Genomic DNA, 20,527 nt, shown 5'->3' with positions numbered 1-20,527 from the left:
CTTGTATAGTGGAATCGCATTTTCAGGATCAGCTTTCTTCCTTGGGCGAGGGTGTTAGAAATGAATAAGAAAGAAGACAATGGCGGATAATGTTATCTTGGTTCCAACTATGCGTTGAGTACGTACGTAATGGTGAAGACTTATTCACGTTGACAAAATATTAGTAAAAATACATGGTTTTATAATCATAATGCTTGTAAAATTATTATGTGATCATTAACCCCCTAAGGCTTAGTAACAATCCAAGATTATCTTGAAGATACAGTCAGTAGTGCAAAAGACGACGATTTGTTTTTTAGTTTTTCTTTCTTTCTTTTTTCTTTCTATCTTTCTTTTTCCATACACTCAGTTGCAACTTAAATAACTTTTCTTTTGCTTTTTTTTCGTAGTGTTTTCATTTTACTTTTCTTAAAAAATTAAAAGAGAAAAAAACTCAAAAACATTCAGAAGTAGGGCCAACCAATTGACAGTTTTTATGTTTTAGAATAATCATGGTGGGGCAAAGGCGTGTAAGGAATTTGACACTGGGTCAGCGGCAGGGTTGAAAATTAACATGAAAACCAAGGTTGCCAGCAGGGCCAGTTGAAGAAACATCTTACTGGCCCTTCGGAAAGTGTACCGCCCGTTCCCCCCATTAGTTATCGATCTAAAGAGGGATTTTTTTGATGGGGTATATATAGAAAAGTGAGGCATGGGGCCCTAACCCTAACTCTATCCCTAATCCTAACCCTAACCCTAACTCTATCCCTAACCCTAACCCTAACCCTAAACTATTATAAATGATGGGGGGAACGGGTGGAGCTCTTGCCGGCCCTTCTAAAATTCAACTAACCCTCCAATTATCACATTGGAATTTAACTGCACAGATGAAATTAAAACTAGATTGTTTTCTTGTTGAATAATAACCGTTTGCGTTAAAGAAAACCAATGAATTGACGTTTGACTGAAAGTCATAATGAATAAAGGAAGGAAATGTTTTATTTAACGATGCACTCAACACATTTTATTTTACGGTTGTATGGCATTGGACATAATGAATAAAGTAAAAATTCATATAAAAATATGTTATTAAGTTTTAAACCCATACCAACTCAAAAAAAAAGAGAAAAAAAAGAAATCCATTATAAATAAATGTTTCTTTACAAAATACCATTAAATGAAACATTAAATCTCATTTTCAATAGAGGGTAAAAGATAATGCAGTAGAAACAGACTGAATGTACAACTGCACGTGAGTTAGTAAACTAGTCTGGGAGTGGCAGTCCTCTTTGTGGCAATGCAAGAGGGATGGAATAAACTTTGTGGTGTTGCAAGAGGGGTGAAATTCCCAGCAAATGATTTCCTCGGGAGTGGCTGTTCCAGATAGAGATCCATGGAATAACCCACTGTTTTGCCAAATGCCCATGTGCAGAGATCATGTATTACGGTTGTGTCATTCAAATTACCTTGGATGTTCCATCAGTTGTCTTAAAACTTGTATCACAAAAAAAAGAGTTAATCTATGCAGTTTGATGGTAATTTGTAAAGAAGTTTTGTTTTAATTTACACTGCACTTTTACCCCCAATAAAATGTTATTTGAGACGGTATGGGTTTAAAATTTAATAAATTAATATGTTTTTATTTGAATTTTATCTCTATTAATTATTTGGTGCTGTCAATAGTCGATAGAACATGTTCTATGTCTTCTGCTGCCAGATCTGTAGTTCACGTCAACATAGACGCAGTGTGTTTTGACGCAGTGTGTTTTGTCACATTCGATTCAGTATCAGTGTTTCTTTTTTAACTAGTAACATACTAGTCGCCCAACGGACTACCTTTGTAAAATGCTAATTTTGAACCCTGGTCAGCGGAGGTGTTGGGGGTGTCCCCCTCTTGCAATTGGTGCTGCAAGAGTGTTCCCACTTGAAATATTTTCAAAGATATCTACTTTCGGAGAATATTGTCAGAATATTAAACAGAAAGAACACTAAAATATGTACCAGCATGTACTGTTCACTTGACACCTAGCACACCTAGAATTTTCCTAAAGTTGTTAGTCGCGATTCCTTATACATTGCAAACTTGTATTATAATTCGCTAAAGATCGAAAGGCGTCCTAAGTCAAGAAGCATCCTATTTTATGTACAGCTTGTTTATTACGAATCTGCACGCGCGTGAACTTTGAGAACACAATAATTCTGAACCAGGAAGTACTTGCTACTGATAAAGAAAACAAATGAGGAAAAAACAGGTAAAAAGTTATTTTTATACAAAATGCATTATACACGATCGTTATTTTAAATAGTAGCATCGATTAAAATCATATGCTATATTAAAGTTACATTCTCTGATTACCATATTATAACATCATGTACAAATGTGAAATACAAGCTCAAATGCACTTTTAAAAAAGTTGTGTGTGTTCGCTATGAACGGATATCGTCAAACGTATACGCTTGATTCGTCGCCTGTGCCGCCATAGCTTGGCAAAGCACAAACGACAGCCTGTTGTCAGTTTTATTTAACACGTGCGTTTGCCGATTTCAAATTGTAGGGTTTGTCTAAAAAAAATTAAAAGAGAAATCTTGCGCTGTACGAAGAACGTTCGGTTGAGGATACGGTACTATTTGTTTTTTGTTAAAATCGGTTTAATCTTGACAACATATTATCGACAGTCGTACCTTCCTATTTCAGAATTGATATTTTATAAAGTGTTAGTAGAACTTTCAAAGTTTAGTTTGTATACTAGTAACACATTAATCATGTATATATTTGTAAAATAAAATATAGGCTACTAAAGTAGACAATGAACGTTTTCACTTCTTAATTTTACGTGTTAAAATCGACAAATTCAAATAAATATTATTTCGTTTGGAAAGGGTAAAGTTCGGGGGGGGGGGGGGGGAGGTGTTTAATGACATCAAAGATAAATCATATTGATTTAATAATCATCCGACCCCATACAACCGTAAATAAAATGTGTTGAGTGCGTCATTAAATAAAACATATCCTATCCGTCCTTCCATCTGCTGTTGGATGTCTAACATTTGGTAATTTTGACATATAATCTTAGAGAGGAATCGGGTGCATGTGCAGGGGGAGGGTATTGGAGGTCAAAACTCTTACTTGCCCAAGCTTTAAAAAAATTGAAATGTATTTTTGGTGGGAGCATGTCCCCATATAAACTTCGCTCAACACAGTCTATAACTCCAACCCCGCTGAAATCCCTGCACACGCATCTTGGAAACCCACTACATTTTTTTTTTAGCAAGGGATCGTTTATATGTACCATCCCACAGACAGGATATCACATACCATGGTCTTTTTGTATACCCGCCGATGTGGATCGATCCTAGACTGACCGCGCATTTCCAAAAAACACCTTTTTAGGTCTAAGTAATGAATAAAAATAACATAGTCTTAAAAAATGTTACGTAAATCGAACACAGTACCATCTTCCTCTACCCCTAGAGTGTTATGTAATTAGTAACACCCCCTTATATGTAACGCGTATGCCAACAGCTGGCCACTGTAAAAATTTCAAGGCAAATCACCCACTCACCGACCCCTGGAAAGGCGTTGTACCATACCTCTATGGATATAAATATGTTTTGGAGATATGAGACGACCTCTCAATCAAGACAGTTAAATTTGTTAAAAAATTGAGAAATCTCACGTGATCTCTTGTTGGGGAATTCTATACTTGTGATAAGCCAATGAAAACCGAGATCGGTACGAGCCCGTCAAAAGTGTCCCACTTTCAAAATACTGGCTTTGTTTTTGACCTGGATAAGCCAGCGTAGTGAAACTAATGCAGAGTGCGGTGTCATATATGCACCAAACGTAATTGGATTTTTTTTTTTTTTTTTTTTTAAAACAATATTTATTCATTTAAAATAAATGAAATGGATTGGCAAACAGGCTGTAGGCCTATGTAAATGCCTCTCCACGATATAATTTGACATAATACATTAATTGAAATAAATGATGAACATGAAAGATAACATTACATAAATAACATTTCAGCCATTGCATACAAACTACAAATACTTTGTTAGATATAGAACTCGCATTCGTAAATATACATGAGCTACGTGTGTAAACCATATATAATACAAATTTTAAGCTTAACAGGCAATTGGATTTTCTGTTCTATATGCTTAAATAATAAAGATATTCCAGGGAATGTAGTTTTAATACCTACCTGCATCTAAATAATCAGCACTTGTCAACAGCGAAAGAATCCTGTCGCTGTCACGTCTGCTTTCATCTTTGGGTCAGGTCACGTGACGTACGTATTCTTTCAACAAAAACAAATTATGGAAGCCCATCTTACCTATAGGACGCTTTCCGATCCAGGCCTTGGAAAGTACACATTCAACTGTGGCATGTGTTTTTCTATCGACGGAATACATTTGTAAGGTTATAAACATTTTATTAATTGATCTTTGTAGTTAATTGAATACGGTAATGGATCAAATAATCAAATTGATCGTGCGATTACAATGCGTGTGCGTTTTAGCCACTTTCCCATTAATAGGACACTTCACGATCTTTAGAAGATACTTGCGTTTGCAGCTAGTGAATATAATGTTCACTAATCTTCCACAATTAGTGATAGTGGGAATTTTGATTTGTTTTAGGGAGAATTAAGACTTAAAAAAAACTACAACCTAAAAACAAAAATTAACAAACAAAATTGCCGAAATATTGGAGCGGCAACTGCTGCCCCTGTTGGGGTGGGTAAGTGGCAGATTTAGAAAAAAAAATAAGGGGGTGGCTGGGATGGGATGTAGTGAACTTACCAGCAGGGTCCAAGGTCTAAGCCGTGTGTGTGGGGTGTGTGTTCTGGGCGCAAAGCCCCTAGCAATTTCGGCATTCTAGATATTTTACAGCCTTCTTTAATTTATTTCCGAGGATCTAATTTCTTATTTATAATTCCATGAAGTTGATTATTTTTCGCCATTTTCCTGATTCACACCAAGATAAAAAGGGATTTAATTTTGTCCTTATCAATGCAAGCCATACCAGGTTCAGTTGTACACAGGGCTAGCTCTGCCACTCACTAAATTCGCCAATTGTGAATTTTAGGAACAATGACAAATTTTATTTTCATTTGGCAAAAACAATTCATGTAATAATTGGTGTTTTGTTGGAACATAACTCTGGGTTTAGCTTTTTTTTTAGATAATTTGGCAAAATCTTTTGCTCACCCAGAGCTAGCCCAGGTACAACTGTTTTATGATTGACAACAGACCTGAATATTATTTTCGCTAACTGAATGGCTATATTTGCATCTTCATGAACAGCAAAACTTTGAATTAACAGTATACCCGGTATATTAATTTTAACGTCAGATCATGGAAGTGACCAATTGTGTATCTTCGCACAAGATGGAGTCCAATGGATATGAATACAAAGCCAAAACTTTTAATGACGTGCACTTATGAATCACCGTCAAATCAATTACTATTATATCAAGTGTTCACGAAAGCATATATATTTTTCTGTCGCCCCATAGCATAGACAATGTGGTTGTACAACCTGCCCCCAATATGAATGCCCCTTACCCCCGTTATAAAATGTTGGCAACTCTAGTGCTCAAGTGTACAGGGATGGGGAAGTGTTTAAAATGTCCGTTTGTCCCGACAAGACAAAATGTGCTTGGACAAAAAAATTTCACTCAATGGTTGTCCTATGGACAAGTAAAACATTTTCAATGCAGTTTCATTTTGAGCAGTAAAAAACATTGTCCTTGCTCTTGAATGAAAAACTATTTACATGTATTTGGACAAGTGAAAATATTGGCAGACAAGTAGATTTCTAGATGTACTTGTCCGGTGGACTAGTGAAAATTTATGCTTATTTCTATCGCTGTTGGGGTAGTAATAAAAAGACATACAAAGGACATTACCAATTCACCTTTTTGCTGTACACGTGTAACATAATTAAAAAAATTAATGTATATTATATTTTTTCAGGTATGTCAGTGTGACTCGTTTCAAAATTCAAGTTATGTCTTTCGGTATGATTCAGGAAGGTTTACTAGCATCAGGATGCTTCTTAGTCATCATAGCAACTTGGTGGTTAATACAGTTAACTAAGCGTTACTACCACAGCAAACAACGCCACTATGACTTCCAGAGCTCGGTAACTTTCCCATGTTGCGAAACACTGAAAAAACACCCCATCGAGGGCTTCTTCAAGATACTGTCCAGCCTGTCCATTGCCATCGTCTTGTTCTGCATCGACAACAACAATGACAACACCATTTCCGAAGGTCGGGACAAGTTTCTGACCAACACCGAATTTGGAACGCTGTTCACCTTCATGATGATGTCTGGCGTCATGGACGTGTTGGCCAGCTGGAGCAAGAGATCGTTCTACAACGGCCTCGACTACGTCGCTTTCATGATGTTCTTCGCCATCGAAGCTCTCATCCTGATGTGCCGGTCTCGGATCGCCGATGAACCCATCTACACGCTCTATCAGCTGAACGTCATCTCTGCTCTGGTGACGCTGGCGGTCATCGCCATGGAGATGAAGTACCCCGATCAGGTTCTGTGCCCGCTGATGCGGAGCTACCTGGTGTTGGTTCAGGGAACGTGGAACCTGCAGGTGTTCTATTTCTTCAACGCCGGTCCGCTGAACATCAAGGACGGTGCCGACCGGTCGATGCTGCTCTCCATGTATTTCTCGTGGCACTGCGGGGCCGCGTTCTTCGTCGTGCTCCTCATGTGGATTCTCGTTTTCAAGCTCGCACAGAAGAACTGCTGTCCGTGCGGCGGTGTGGATGTGGGCTCTGGGTCGGAGATGGTGTATTTGGAGAACAGAGTCAGGTTTGATTATCACCTGATGGATAGGTTTGAGTCAGATATTGACTGAATGCTGATGTGCGTGCTTGGTCAATGATATGTATGTAAATAATGTTTTTAATTTCTAGATAATAAGAGTCAGGTTTGATTATCACTTCATGGACAGGTTTGAGTCGGATATTGACTGAATGTTGATGTCTGGGTCAAATATTAAATATTAATTTAGAGAATAGAGGTAGCCAGGTAGGTGGTGGACAGATTTGAGTCCGATATTGACTGAATGTTGATCAGTGTGTGTGCTGGTCAAATATTACATACCGGTATGTAAATTGAGAGAATAAGAGTCAGGTTTGATCGTCACTTGATGGACATATTTGAGTCGGATATCGACTGAATGATTATGTGTGTGCTGGTCAAATGTTGCATATATATATATATATATATATATATATATATATATATATATATATATATATATATATATATATATATATATATATAAATTTAGAGAATAGAGCCTGGTTTGTTGTTGATCCGAGTGTTGGGTCAAAGATTGCTTGCATATCTAGAGATCAGTCAGGTTTGATTATCACTTGATGGACAGATTTGAGTCAGAAATTGACTGAATGTTGATCAATGTGGGTGCTGGGTCAATGATTACATACATGTAAATTTAAAGAATAGTCAAGTTTGATTATCATGTGGTGGACAGATAATGACTGAATGTTGATCTGAGTGCTGGGTCAAAGATTTCTAGCATATTTAGAGATCAGAGTCAGGTTTAATTTTCATGTGATGAACATATTTGACTCTAATATTGACAGAGCATAGTTTTTAGCTATGGAATTTACACATATATATTGAAATGCATAAAAAAACTGCAACAAACATTTTGTGATGTTATTTTTACAATTTATTTTTGAAATTACAGGCTTCTTACATATTCTGAAACTCCTTGAACGTCTTTGAATTTTGTGATTTTAAAATCTAGGCCTGAAATATCCTGGGTGAAAAAAAAAATTATTGTGGAAATGTCCTGGAAATTTAGGCAAAAAATTTGGTGGTTTATTGTTTTCACATCTTTACTTTTGTTGTCCTCATAACCTGTCTAAATTCAGACAACATATTTGTTATAAAAACATTCATTGAGGTGTAAGAATCCTGAATTAAGATAATGATAATAACTAGTCCCTGATAACAATCAATCTCGCTTTTAAAAATTAAACAATTTAATTTTGTTAATGAGTAGAGTACTGCATGTTTCATAAGGCTTCTGAGGCGTTTTATTCTCAAAGAGAGCGTTTACTAAAGATTAAAACAAGAGAAGAATGTCCAGTATGACTTCTGTGTGCAGCTATCACAATTTGGAATTTTGGGTAAAACACACCACGGTGCTAGGAGATTACACAGATCCAGTGCAAGACTTTTCTTACCCAATCATAAAAAATACCCATTTTAAACCTATGTACCAATTGGAAACACATATGTATATAGATCTATGAATGGGCAATCAAGTTTTACTGGAATAGGTAACCTGGTTGCGACGTGCAACTTACCCTATGTACCGTGGTCAGTAAAAGAGTTTAATAGATGCTCCACTGTATGAATACTGGCTGATTTTTAATCATGTCATTCAAAAATATTAACCAAACTGCAGCCTTTGAAATTCTTTGTGGTTATCAACAGTGCCACCATGCACAATGCCAGTTGCAAAAACTGAATTAATATTTAGTAAAAAGCATATTAAAAAGTCATATTCAAATAGGCATTTCCAGAATTTGAATAATAATTAATATGTATACTAAATTGAAATCACAAAGTGATCTCAATTTCAAAGGCTATATCTTTTCACGTCATATTTTTACTAGTATGGTATCGTGTAAGCAGTTTTGATAAATAAAATATTTTTTGTAAGTTTAAAAAAAAAAACCCCACATACATCTATAGATTCTATACATACATGTATAAGTATATAACCATATATAATCATACATATAGAGATCTGATTTACTGTTTAAAATTAAAATAATTGTTCTTAAATTAATATTTAGTAATTGAAATTTATTTCAAGGAAATCATTAATGATTTTATAATCATGATCAAATAGTAAAATGGCTCCCTGTTATACAATACTTGTGCTATGGTATTTGGTGCCAAATAGATGTTGAACCTTGAGATATATGCAACTGTTAATTAATGTGGAATAGTCTTTGTCCTCTGAAATTCCTGAAGGTGCTGGAAGGAATGTATATATAATATAGATTATTTTTGTAAATGTGTATTGTACTGGTAATTACATGTAACTCACTTTAAAATAATTTTATCTTTAATTTTTTTTAACTGTCTCAGTGTTTTATTTAATATTTTGGTATGTGTCGGGTACATGGTATATATATATATTGTTGTTGTCATTACATACATGTACAAAATGTACATCACTATGTACATATACATTGTGTACATTGTCAATATCTTGATAACCCAAAAATTAAAGAGAATTTTTTTTAATTTTTTTGGTTTCATTGACTAATTTTATTTTGTAATTCTGTTTGTGTATGTAACATGTAGTTTGTGGATATTTGTTCTTGTCAAATTGTACAGTTGTTATTTACAAGTTTAAAAAGTGGCTTGGGTTTGAATATATTGTCTTGTTTTGGTGAAAGGCAACATTCGATAGACTTAATGATAATTAAGTCCTTCAGTCTACATTTGTGTATGCCATGCTGGATGGCCAAACATCCAGATAAATTATTCACTTAATTAGTATAGATCTAGATTTTTTTTAATGTGCACGATTTAACACAAAATCAATTTTTTTTACAAATTATTACAATAAGTTATATGAACACTACATAATGTCATGTATACTTACTTGGCAACCTTAGATTTTGGCATTTAAAAAAAAAAAGATTTAAAAAATATATACCCGGTATATATACATGTATTATATAGAGGATAATAAACAAGTTACCAGTTATTATCAAATTTATGTCCCAAGTGAAATAATATTCACTTGTCATGAGCTTACCCATTTGCCACTGACGAAGTTGACTTGGGACTGCTATTTCATCCACTTCACTGGGCCCTGATGCTGGAGCAGTAGTTTAGCTGGTTGATGCCACATGTGCTGCACTGTACTCTTAATAAGCACAAATATTTTTTTCCATTGTCAGTCTTCTCTACCACAGGTGGTGACATCAATGGCATGGTATACATGACATACACGACAAGCATTGTTCATCCGTGAGGCAACACTGTTCAAAGTACATTGCCGAAGTTTGGTCTGTCGCATGAGGTGAATGTGTGTAGGGCTATACTTTGCGAAGTGCGAGAAGCTGATGGGTGTGGTCTTCTCCTTGCTCATCATGAAATCAGCATGCAGGTCCTTCGTGGATCTGGTGAGGACTGCGCACCTCTTTCAGTCTTCTTTGAGACCAGCTTCTCTGGTAGGGCATAGGCACTGGATTCAAGAAAATCATCAGCTTCCGCCTTCTGTTTTTTAACCATGGCAACGCTGGTTGAAAATGATTTCCGATGTCCAACACACTTTGATATGATCTTTCTGTGAACACCCAGGAGTGAGCTGCTGGGTCTCAGTGAATGTTTGTACTTGCTAAACACCGACAGTAGAACCCTTCTTGTGTAGTTGACTTCCTTAGAGTGCTGTTTGCTGATGGACTTCAATCTACTCGGGACCTCCCACTCAATCTTTTGTTCCACACATTGATTCACTTTATGCAGTGGTCATCATAAAAATCAAACAATAATATTTAATAATAATAATAATAATAATGTTATTTTACTTACATTTTAACATAAACAGAGAAAGCAAAATAACATTCATGAAAGTGTTCCAAGTCAAATGTCAAACTCCAGGGGAAAGAACACATGTTGAATTGTTTTTTCAAAGGTATATTTTTATATTGTCAGTAAGTTTTCAAGGAACAGTCTACATTTTCTTGGAATCGATGAGTTACTTTCACTTAATGTCCTTACGTCACAAATAGATGTTTGCCGATAGTAAGTTACGTCAATATGGAATGTAAAAGTTTTCATACTTCACATACAGGAATAGATGTACTGAAGAACAACACTATCTCAAAAGTCAGAATAGATTTTAAGATAAAAAAAATTAATCAGCCCTGCAACACTACATGATTAGGCTGAGTCAAAATGTCATTTGTATGCTCTTCACTATGTTACTGGCTTGCAAAAGTTAACGTAAACACAAAGAATAAAGTGTCCTTTAATTTATAAAGGCTTCTGGAATCTTCCGAGGGAGGGAGACTATATCGTGCTCATCTCATCAGTAGAGCTGGGAGGTATTGAAATTTCAGGTCCGGTATATGTAATTTTGGTGTGATTTACATCAGTATCAGTACACCGGCCTCAGTGGCGGCGTGGTTAGGCCATCGGTCTACAGGCTGGTAGGAACTGGGTTCAGATCCCAGTCGAGGCATGGAATTTTTTATCCAGATACCAACTCCAAACCCTGAGTGAGTGCTCCGCAAGGCTCAATGGGTAGGTGTAAACCACTTGCACGGACCAGTGATCCATAACTGGTTCAACAAAGGCCATGGTTTGTGCTATCCTGCCTGTGGGAAGCGCAAATAAAAGATCCCTTGCTGCCTGTCGTAAAAGAGTAGCCTATGTGGCGACAGCGGGTTTCCTCTAAAAACAGTGTCAGAATGACCATATGTTTGACGTCCATTAGCAGATGATAGATACAAATTCAGTGTGCTCTAGTGGCGTCGTTAAGAACCTAATGAGGTCTGAGCTCGAATTGCCTCCAGATCAGGTTAACTTTATTGTCTCCCTTGTATGTTTTGACATAGAAATGAGATGTTTTAAGTTGATTTAGTTCATTTTCTAGAAGATTTAAAACAGATTTTGCCTCCTTTGTCAAAATTTGTTAAACACCTACGCTAAACGGCATGCTGCTTTTGCTTCCTCCGTTGATAATCAGTTGCTGCCCTGTCTTCCTGGCTTTCTCAGTCTGCTCATTTGTATTCCTTTCCTTGTAGGCCTGCATCCTTAGTCTTGCTTTTTTTCTCTGATCAGCTTTCTTGTCTTCAGTCAGGTCCTGGTGGTACGTTTTGCTGTCTTGCCTCCATTTTCCCCCGCCATTCATCAAATTTTGTAGGATCATTCACTCTCATTCTCTCCCTACACACTTTTACAGCTTCAACTGCAGTCTGTATTTTCTTCTTATGAGCCTGTAGAGGTGCCATGGGACTGGGTTAGATACGGTGGGTGTCTGTGCATCTGTTTTATGATGACAGTTGTCTTCTCGCTTTGCAGCAATCCTGTTGCTTTGCCGAATTGGCATGGGGATCCTTTATTAAAAACACTATGTAAAAATACAGTGAAACCCCCCTTAAACCGGACATGCTTGGGACCAAGTAAAATGTCTGGTTTTAAGAAGTATCCGGTTTAGAGAGGTTCTTTTTTGTACTGATAATTAAAAGGGGAACTGTGAAAAACGTCCGGTTTGAGAGAATTCCGGTTTATGAGGGTCTGGTTTGGAGAGGTTTCACTGTGTATATATATATACATATACATATACATATACATATACATATACATATACATATACATATACATATACATTCATTCATTCATTCATTCATTCATTCATTAAACAAAATAACTATTAATTAAAAAAGTATATTGAGATAAACCTTTTATTTGTGTTCAAGGCTATCCTTTAGAACATATGTAGAACGTAAATGTAGGCTGAAGGATTTGGTGTCATTTTCATATAGGTTTTTGTTTTAATCTAGTCCATTTAATGTCCATTTGTACCTGTATATTTTTATGTCTGCTTATTTTGTTAACATGTGTACGAAGCTGTGTATTGTTGAAAATGTTTTTAAGAAGACCTAGTGAAGAAAAAACTCAGTATTAAAGTACATGTATTTTATTTGTGTGATAAAAGTATCTTCTTCTTTTTTAATACATTAACATTTTCAAGTTAAAGATTTGTGGCATTGGATTCTCTATATAGCTTTATTAAAGATTTAGCATCATGATATTACATTTTTTAAGTTCCATATTATATGTAATTACTTGTACCGGTATATATATAGATGTATGCAGACACATAACCAAGCCTATCAGTTTTCTCTGACTGATTCTTTTTAAGTACCTGTATTTAAAGCAACTACCGTAGTTTTTAAAAATACACATTCGTCTAATAAGTAATGGTTAATGAGACAAGCTCTAGTTATTTTTGACGGTATTTCTCTGTTTAAACATCACAGACTTTAGCTTCTCTCTGTTATAGCCATATCCAAATGTGTGTTGCAAGTTTGTAGATTAAGTAAACTTAGTGTTCATTTTTACGGGCTGAAGCTATGGTCTGCGCCTTTAAAACTAGCATTTTCACCATGTGTGCCTCTAATTTAATACAACATTATAGTGGTATGACTGTTGTAAATCGTCAGTTTCATGATGGATTCAAGATTACTTACAGCATATGCATTTTACTGCTGTAGAACATTTTATTTGGTTTTTTTCTGTGATATGTTCTTTTAATTATTTTAAATGCTAGACACAGTCTCCCCTTTATGATGAAGTAAAAAGGTGCTCAAGATATAGCTATTTATCATCCATTAAAGGCTTTTGTAGGAGATTTCTCTGGCAGGAGATATCGCTTCTTATAATCTTGATTGGTCAAATTTTAATCACAGACAATGTTTTGTTCCGTCACTGTGTTTGTTTCAGCGCTAAACCTATCATTAGTGACAACACGCCACTGCCGTTCTGCTAGTCAACGAGTCTACTGCTGACATTCAACCCACATTACTGACATTGTTTACAACTGTCGCAAATGAAAAGAATGATAATGGATGATAAAAAGAATACCCCCCTAGTGTCTTGTGATATCATAATTTATCAGTACTCATTGATAAAAGTATAAAATCCTCGGCAAGCCTCGGTTTTCATACTTTTATCAACTCATGCTGATAAATTATGATATCACAAGACACTTGGGGAGTATCCTCTATTACTTTTCCGTGATGTCGCCAGTTTTGCATTGAAGTTAAAGTTTTACATTTAGCTAATATTAATGTTTTGCATTTAACTTTTATTTCTTACAAACTATAAGTGCTAGATCAGCAAAACTTGGTTTATAGTTGCAACTGTGGATGTGCATCACAATGCATGAGGAACAAAGTATTAAATAGAAATTTTAATTGAATTTGTTTTTAGTATCTCATCAATGCAATTATTGTATTCCATGGAATTCTTGTTTAATAATTATAGTCAAAGCTCTTTCAGTGGCGGATCCAGAAAATTCTTCTTCTTTTTTTTGGGGGGGGGGGGGGGGGGGGGCAATGACGTGGCAAAAAGCTACAAATGTTCCAAATGGGATTCCTAAGATTCTCCATTGTAATTTTTTTTTATCATTTTAAAAAATATAACTATCACAAAATTTAGAGGGGGGCCCGGGCCCCTGGCCCTCTCCTCCTTAGATTGGCCACTGTCTTTGATATCCTCATGAGCCCAGGCTATCTTGATATCAAGAGACTGTTCATAATTTTCAGAAACAGCTATCATGAGAGTTGAGTTTGGTCCCTTCAGCATCTAAATACAAAAAAGTTTGACTTAAACGTTTATTGAGCACGATGAATAATGAATGTTTAGCCTGTTTTGGTTGCAAGCTAATTAAGCTTGTCCTTGTCTGTAAAAAATACAAGGCTCACCCTGTTCATTGCTAAATTAGCCAGATGATATTTTTTTTTATACAAAGTGGCTTTAGATAAATTGAGTAGTTTGCTAATAAAAAAGTGTGTTTCTTTTGACATGCATTGAGATTATCATTTATGAATGGAACTATGAGCGATACCAATTAAGTTTATGGAAATTTCACATAATTCTTGTAATTAAATATTAACTATTGTGAGTCTTGTGTCATAACATTCAGCTTTTTAACATGATGTATAAAATGTTAGGGCAAAAGCTTTACATTCACCAATTTACAGTGACAAATTCTAGTCATAAGACTTGTGTCTAGGAAGATTTTTACACAAACATGACAACACTTATGACATGTTTTTAACGTGTGCTTGTATATGTACTGTACTTCACTGTACATGCATTGACAATCGGTGGGTCTTGGATTTAAACACTTGTTAATTAATTTTATGACATCTTTCCCTGGAACCTTAAAAGGTGAAGTTCCTAGGCATCTCTGCTCCTGTTCTGGATGGAAGAGCAGACGAAAGTCGACATCTGCGCCCATGACAGGCGTGTGCTACAACAGCTAGTTTTGAATGTGCATATTAAAAGTTATGACCTGATCTGACCTGGGCTCTCTGCTGAGATTTGTTGGTGGTATGGGAAGAGAAGAGGAGGAAGACAGAGAGACATTGACAGAACTCTTTAAAAAAAAAAAAAAAAAAGTGTGTGTATCATATGTTTGTACTAATATTAAAAGTGAAATATTCGCAATGGGGTATAATGGAAACAGTATTGTTTTATGGGTTAATTTCTACAGTAGAGTTGTTTTAATTTTATATAAACAAAATGCATTTATGTATTATTATTTATAGCATATTTTATTACATACCTATATGTATTCAATCTTACTATAGTGATAAAGACATTTTCAAACCGTATAATAAATTTATTTTGTATTACACATATGTGCAATCTGGACCGGAACTTTTAAATGGGGAATTCCCTTCTTTTTTTTTAATGCAATTAGCGCCCTTTATTTACTGACGTCATATATGATTTACAAATTACGTCACATCTTATTTGAAACATTACACAAGGCTGCCGCAGAGTATGATTCTTAATGTTAAGCAAATCCGTGAAAGGAGTTTCGATCATAGATCTTGTTATGACGTTAAATTAAAAACCATTTCTGTAAAACATAAAAGAAGGTGTGTAATAAATACAGAACTTCACATACGTTTTTTAGCATCCTGATTCCTATTTATTGCACTCGTTTATTTTGCGAAAGAACATACCACTCATCCGCTACGCAGTCTCGTGGTATATATTCTTGCGCAAAATAAACTTGTGCAATAAATAGGAAGCAAAAACAACGTATGTGAAGTTCTGTATATTTATTGCATTTTTAAACCAAAAACATAAATTTTATACACAATAATTATGTACTTTTTTTTTTTTTAATTTAAAACTAAATATATTTACCTAGTACTGATATTCGTGTACACTATGAATTGCTGTCAAGATAATTTATTATGCATTCTGTCTCATATTACAATTTTAAATTGTTATTTAAAAAAAATGATATATGTATTTATTCTAGTAAAATTTGTCTCTCTCTTTTTTTCTCTTTTTTTTAAACTGATCTATAAATATGCATTTGATACATGCAGGTTTGCATGCACCTGTAGTCACCTAGTTATGTAATATTTGAATATATATGTTTATCATATAATATCTTACATTTTCAGTGCAATCAAAGTATGTGATATTTTTAACATCACATACTTTTAAGAATTTGATAACTTTGCAAATTAGATGTAAATTAATTGAGGTCATGGCACTAGGTTTATTGACATTTAAGCAAACGTACTTGTGTGACACTCCATAATTGACGTATGCATTCATAGTCATCGAATAAAAGCATTTCAATGGCAATTTGACACTCAAAGCTGTCCAGCGTTCAGAAAACAAAAAACTGTTAAGCCCTAGTTTGTTTTGATGTAAGAACATCCACATTGACGTCATTCGACTTCAAAAATACACTGCTCCACATATTCTTACATCATTTGAATATCTAGTAATGGTGGACTGGAATTAAAGTCTGTGTACAGTTTACAAAAACATGTTGTATTAAGCTTGAGATTATATGATACAGAGATTATTACCCTCGTGTATTTCGGTATCGTCAATATCATATATTAGGAATAAAAATAATGTATTATGCTCGCCAGAGGCTCGCATAATACAATTTTTATTCCAAATATATATTGACGATACCGAAAAACACTGGTAATAAACTCTCTCTCTCTCTCGATATATATATATATATATATATATCGAGAGAGAGAGAGAGTTTATTACCAGTGTTTTTCGGTATCGTCAATATATATTTGGAATAAAAATTGTATTATGCATATATTATATATATATATATACACACACACACATACATACACAGACACATACACACACAGTAAAGTACTCTTATAACGAACCTGAAGGGACCATGATAGTTAGTTCGTTATAGCAGTAGTTCATTGTACACATTTGCATAAGTTGGGCATTAATATATATGAAAATAAAACGACTTTACGATCAGTTCGTTCTATGCAGTAGTTCGTTCTAAGCATGTTCGTTATAAATGTACTTTACTGTATATATATGTACATGTTTGTAGTGTATACTTGTATTCTGCAGAACTTTACTACTCCAGAAATTCATGATTTATGTTTCAAGTTTGTTGTTAAATGTTACAGGTTGCTAGGAAGTGTTGTAAGTATTACAGGTTGCTAAGAAGTGTAGTCTGTCAGTGTTGCAAGTGGGTTTGGTGGCTCATCCTTAAGCATCATGTTCAGGAATAAATTGTTGAATCTCATGGATACTAAATAGATATTAAATTTTGATTTCCATGACATATGATGTTATAAGAATATCAACTAATGGGAGTGTGTGTGTGCCTTGTATGTGTGTGTGTGTATTTTTGTGTGTGTGTGTGTGTGTGTTTCGAGAGCTGATAACATCAGAGGATTATCAGATCTAGTGGCAGAACCACCACTCCAACTAGCTTGCATTAAGTCTTTGTTATTGTTAGAAAAATTAATGGTTAGTTCTTAATGTGGGAAGAATTTTCAAATTCAAGAAAAAAAATTGCTTCAGTTATATTATTCTAATATCATGTTTATTTATCTCTGTATGACAAATGGTGTAATACAGTAGGCTGGTTAATGCTCATCATTTTTTTTTTATGCCTATAGGTAGTAACACCATACCAAATAACATCTGGCTGGGTCAGTTATTTTAAAACTCTGCCACGAAAGATTCCACTTTCTTCAGTTAATGATTTGGCAGAATGGTTGTAGTATTGATATTTATGGGTTATAGTTTGGTTGATATATGGTTTCTAGAATTGTTAGCTACATACATCAACATATCACCTATGGGATTTTATTTGGTATATAGTACAACCTAAACTTCGTCTGATAAATATAATTTTGAATGTAGTAACACAGTTTTGTATATACATGTATGTATACTATATGTAACATGCTTGTACATTGTTGATTTTTGTTAGTGCTATGCCTTAAAGCTACAAATACTCTTTGTAATTTGTGTTTTGCTGGCAAACTGTACACAGTATTATGTTTTGAATGGCTACATATTGTCATTATGTAGCAGAGACGTCTCTCTGTTTTCCGAAGGCCTGCTACTCCCAAACTTTGTTAATACAGTGAAACTCCTTTAAACCGGACACCCTTGGGATCAAGACAAATGTTCAGTTTTAAGAGGGATCTGGTTTAGAGAGGTTAAGTTCTGTATTGGTTTTTAAAATGGGATTCTGTAAAATGTCCGGTTTTGAGAGAATTCCAGTTTACAGAGGGTCCAGTCTTGAGAGGTTTCACTGTAATATCCTGAGTTTGCTGCCATTGTAACATGCTTACAACATACGGGGCCATTTTGATGACTAAAATTACACATTAAAGATATTTTCCTTTTTAGAATATTAGCATCAGATTTTAATTTTGTACGTACAAAATAATATGTATTGCGAAGTAAAGTGAAAAATGACTGCTACAAACATTAATGCACAACCATAAGTACATAAAATATATTCTGGTATTTAAAATATTTTTTTTTATTTAATATGTAATTTTACTCACTGGGAAATATCTTACATTGGCTGCAAACTTAGGACATTCCCTTTAAATGTTATGTTATTTCTTGCATTTGTGTACATGTGATTACAACATGGCTTACTCAGTGAAATAAGAAATAAGCAGAAATTTTCACTAGTCCACCAGACAAGTACATGTAGAAATCTACTTGTCTGCCAATATTTTCACTTGTCCAATAAGTTACTTGTTTTATTCAAGTGCAAGAACAATGTTTTTGATTGCTCAAACTGAAACTGCATTGAACATTTTCACTTGTCCACTGAACAACCATTGAAGTACATTTTCTTTGTCCCAGCAGATTTTCACTTGTTGGGACAGACAGACAAGTGCTTATTTCGAACATTGCTTCCCTCCAGGTTTAGAGATAGGACCTTTGGAATAACAGACCTTCGGAATAAAGACATGTCACTATTATGCACTCCAGTGATTCCACTATCTGCAGGTTGAATGGTAATAAACATTTACTAAGTGTGGCTGATGTACTAAAGGCATTAAAATTAAGTACCGTAACAAGTATAGCATGTACAGTTGACCAACAGATACATGTATTTACTTTTCAAATGGGGGTTTACAGGGTGACATGGTGCTTGTACTTTAAGGGTGCTACAATAATATAACAACTATTAACATGTAGTACTTGTCATCTATTTATTTAGATTATTTAAGTAATCCAATAGATAAACTTCTATCAATTAACTCTTTCTTTAAAAAAAATTCTTTTGGTGAATGCTTGAATTTAAACATTGATATTTTATGCAGTATTTGTTTTTAATGGACCAACACTTGTGTAACACAAAATATTTGTTAATAAATATACATTTTAAACTTGTCTTGTTGTAACTATGTGTTGATGTGATTACCTATAACATGATTATATACTGGGACTATTGATTGAAACGATATTTAAACGTCAATCGTTTAACGAGTTATTTGTCCCATTGGTTGTAATGGGTGGGTGAAGTAAGTTAGTACACTAAGACCAGATGGTACCGATTTGCTCAACTGGTGTTGGTCATAGGATTGAACGTCCTTGATGGACCCATTGTCAGTTTTTTCTTGTCCCAACTAGTGCCCCATGACTGGTATATCAAAAGGCCATGGTATTTGCTGCACTGTCTGTGGGAAAGTACATATAAAAGATTCCTACCAGTAATGGGGGGGGGGGGGGGGGGGGGGGGGGAGATGGTAGGCGGTCAATAGTGCTGTTGTGCTTAGCTTTCAGTAGCTGGATATGTTGCTAGGTCTTGCCTCTGGGCACCAATATGTAACCGGTCTTGCCATGTTGCTCATCACCACTACACTGATGGGAAGGCAATGGATGCATGTGGAGTTCTGTCAGCTATGACATCTCTGGTGTGATGTAACTGTTGTACTTCATCCATGGTTGCCCAAGAGGTGGACATGGTAGCACCCAGGGTTGTCTGCAGGTGTTACTGCTGGATGTGTGCTACATGGCTCCAGTGTGGATGTCTTCTTTTACATGGCAGACTCAATAGGAGTCTTAAACCTTTTGGGGTGTCGGCAACTGGCTCAGTCGGTAAAGTGTTCACCTATGATGCTTGAGTTGATGGATTGAACCTCCTGAATGAACAATTTCTTTGAATGTTTTTATTTCCTGTTCCAGCCAATGCCCCATGACTGGTATATCAAAGCTGTGGTATGTGCTGTCCTGTTAGAAAAAATACAAAATAAAAAAAAATCCCTTGTTGCTAATGGAATTTTTTTGTCTTTGAAGACATTTCAGAACTGCTAAATGTTTGACATCCAATAGCTGATAAATTAATCAGTATGCTCTAGTAGTGGGTCTGTTAACATTAATTTTAACCTCTTGATTGGAGCTGCAAGAGTTGGTGAATACATGAATAATGTGCATA

The 20,527-nt window shown here is 35.1% G+C and overlaps 1 protein-coding gene across 1 annotated transcript; it reads left to right on the top strand.

Moving 5' to 3' along the window:
- LOC121367984 (transmembrane protein 45B-like) lies at positions 1–7,265 on the top strand. Its single transcript, XM_041492459.1, has 2 exons — positions 1–118; positions 5,962–7,265. Exons 1-2 carry the CDS (start codon positions 90–92, stop codon positions 6,863–6,865), a joined length of 933 nt encoding a protein of 310 aa, XP_041348393.1. The 5' UTR covers positions 1–89; the 3' UTR covers positions 6,866–7,265.
- The last annotated feature ends 13,262 nt before the right edge of the window (positions 7,266–20,527 follow it).

The sequence above is a fragment of the Gigantopelta aegis genome, chromosome 3, assembly GCF_016097555.1.
Source record: "Gigantopelta aegis isolate Gae_Host chromosome 3, Gae_host_genome, whole genome shotgun sequence".
Classification (NCBI taxonomy): Eukaryota; Metazoa; Mollusca; class Gastropoda; order Neomphalida; family Peltospiridae; genus Gigantopelta; species Gigantopelta aegis.
Note: the sequence above shows the minus strand (reverse complement) of the source record. Positions and strands in the feature narration are given on the sequence as shown.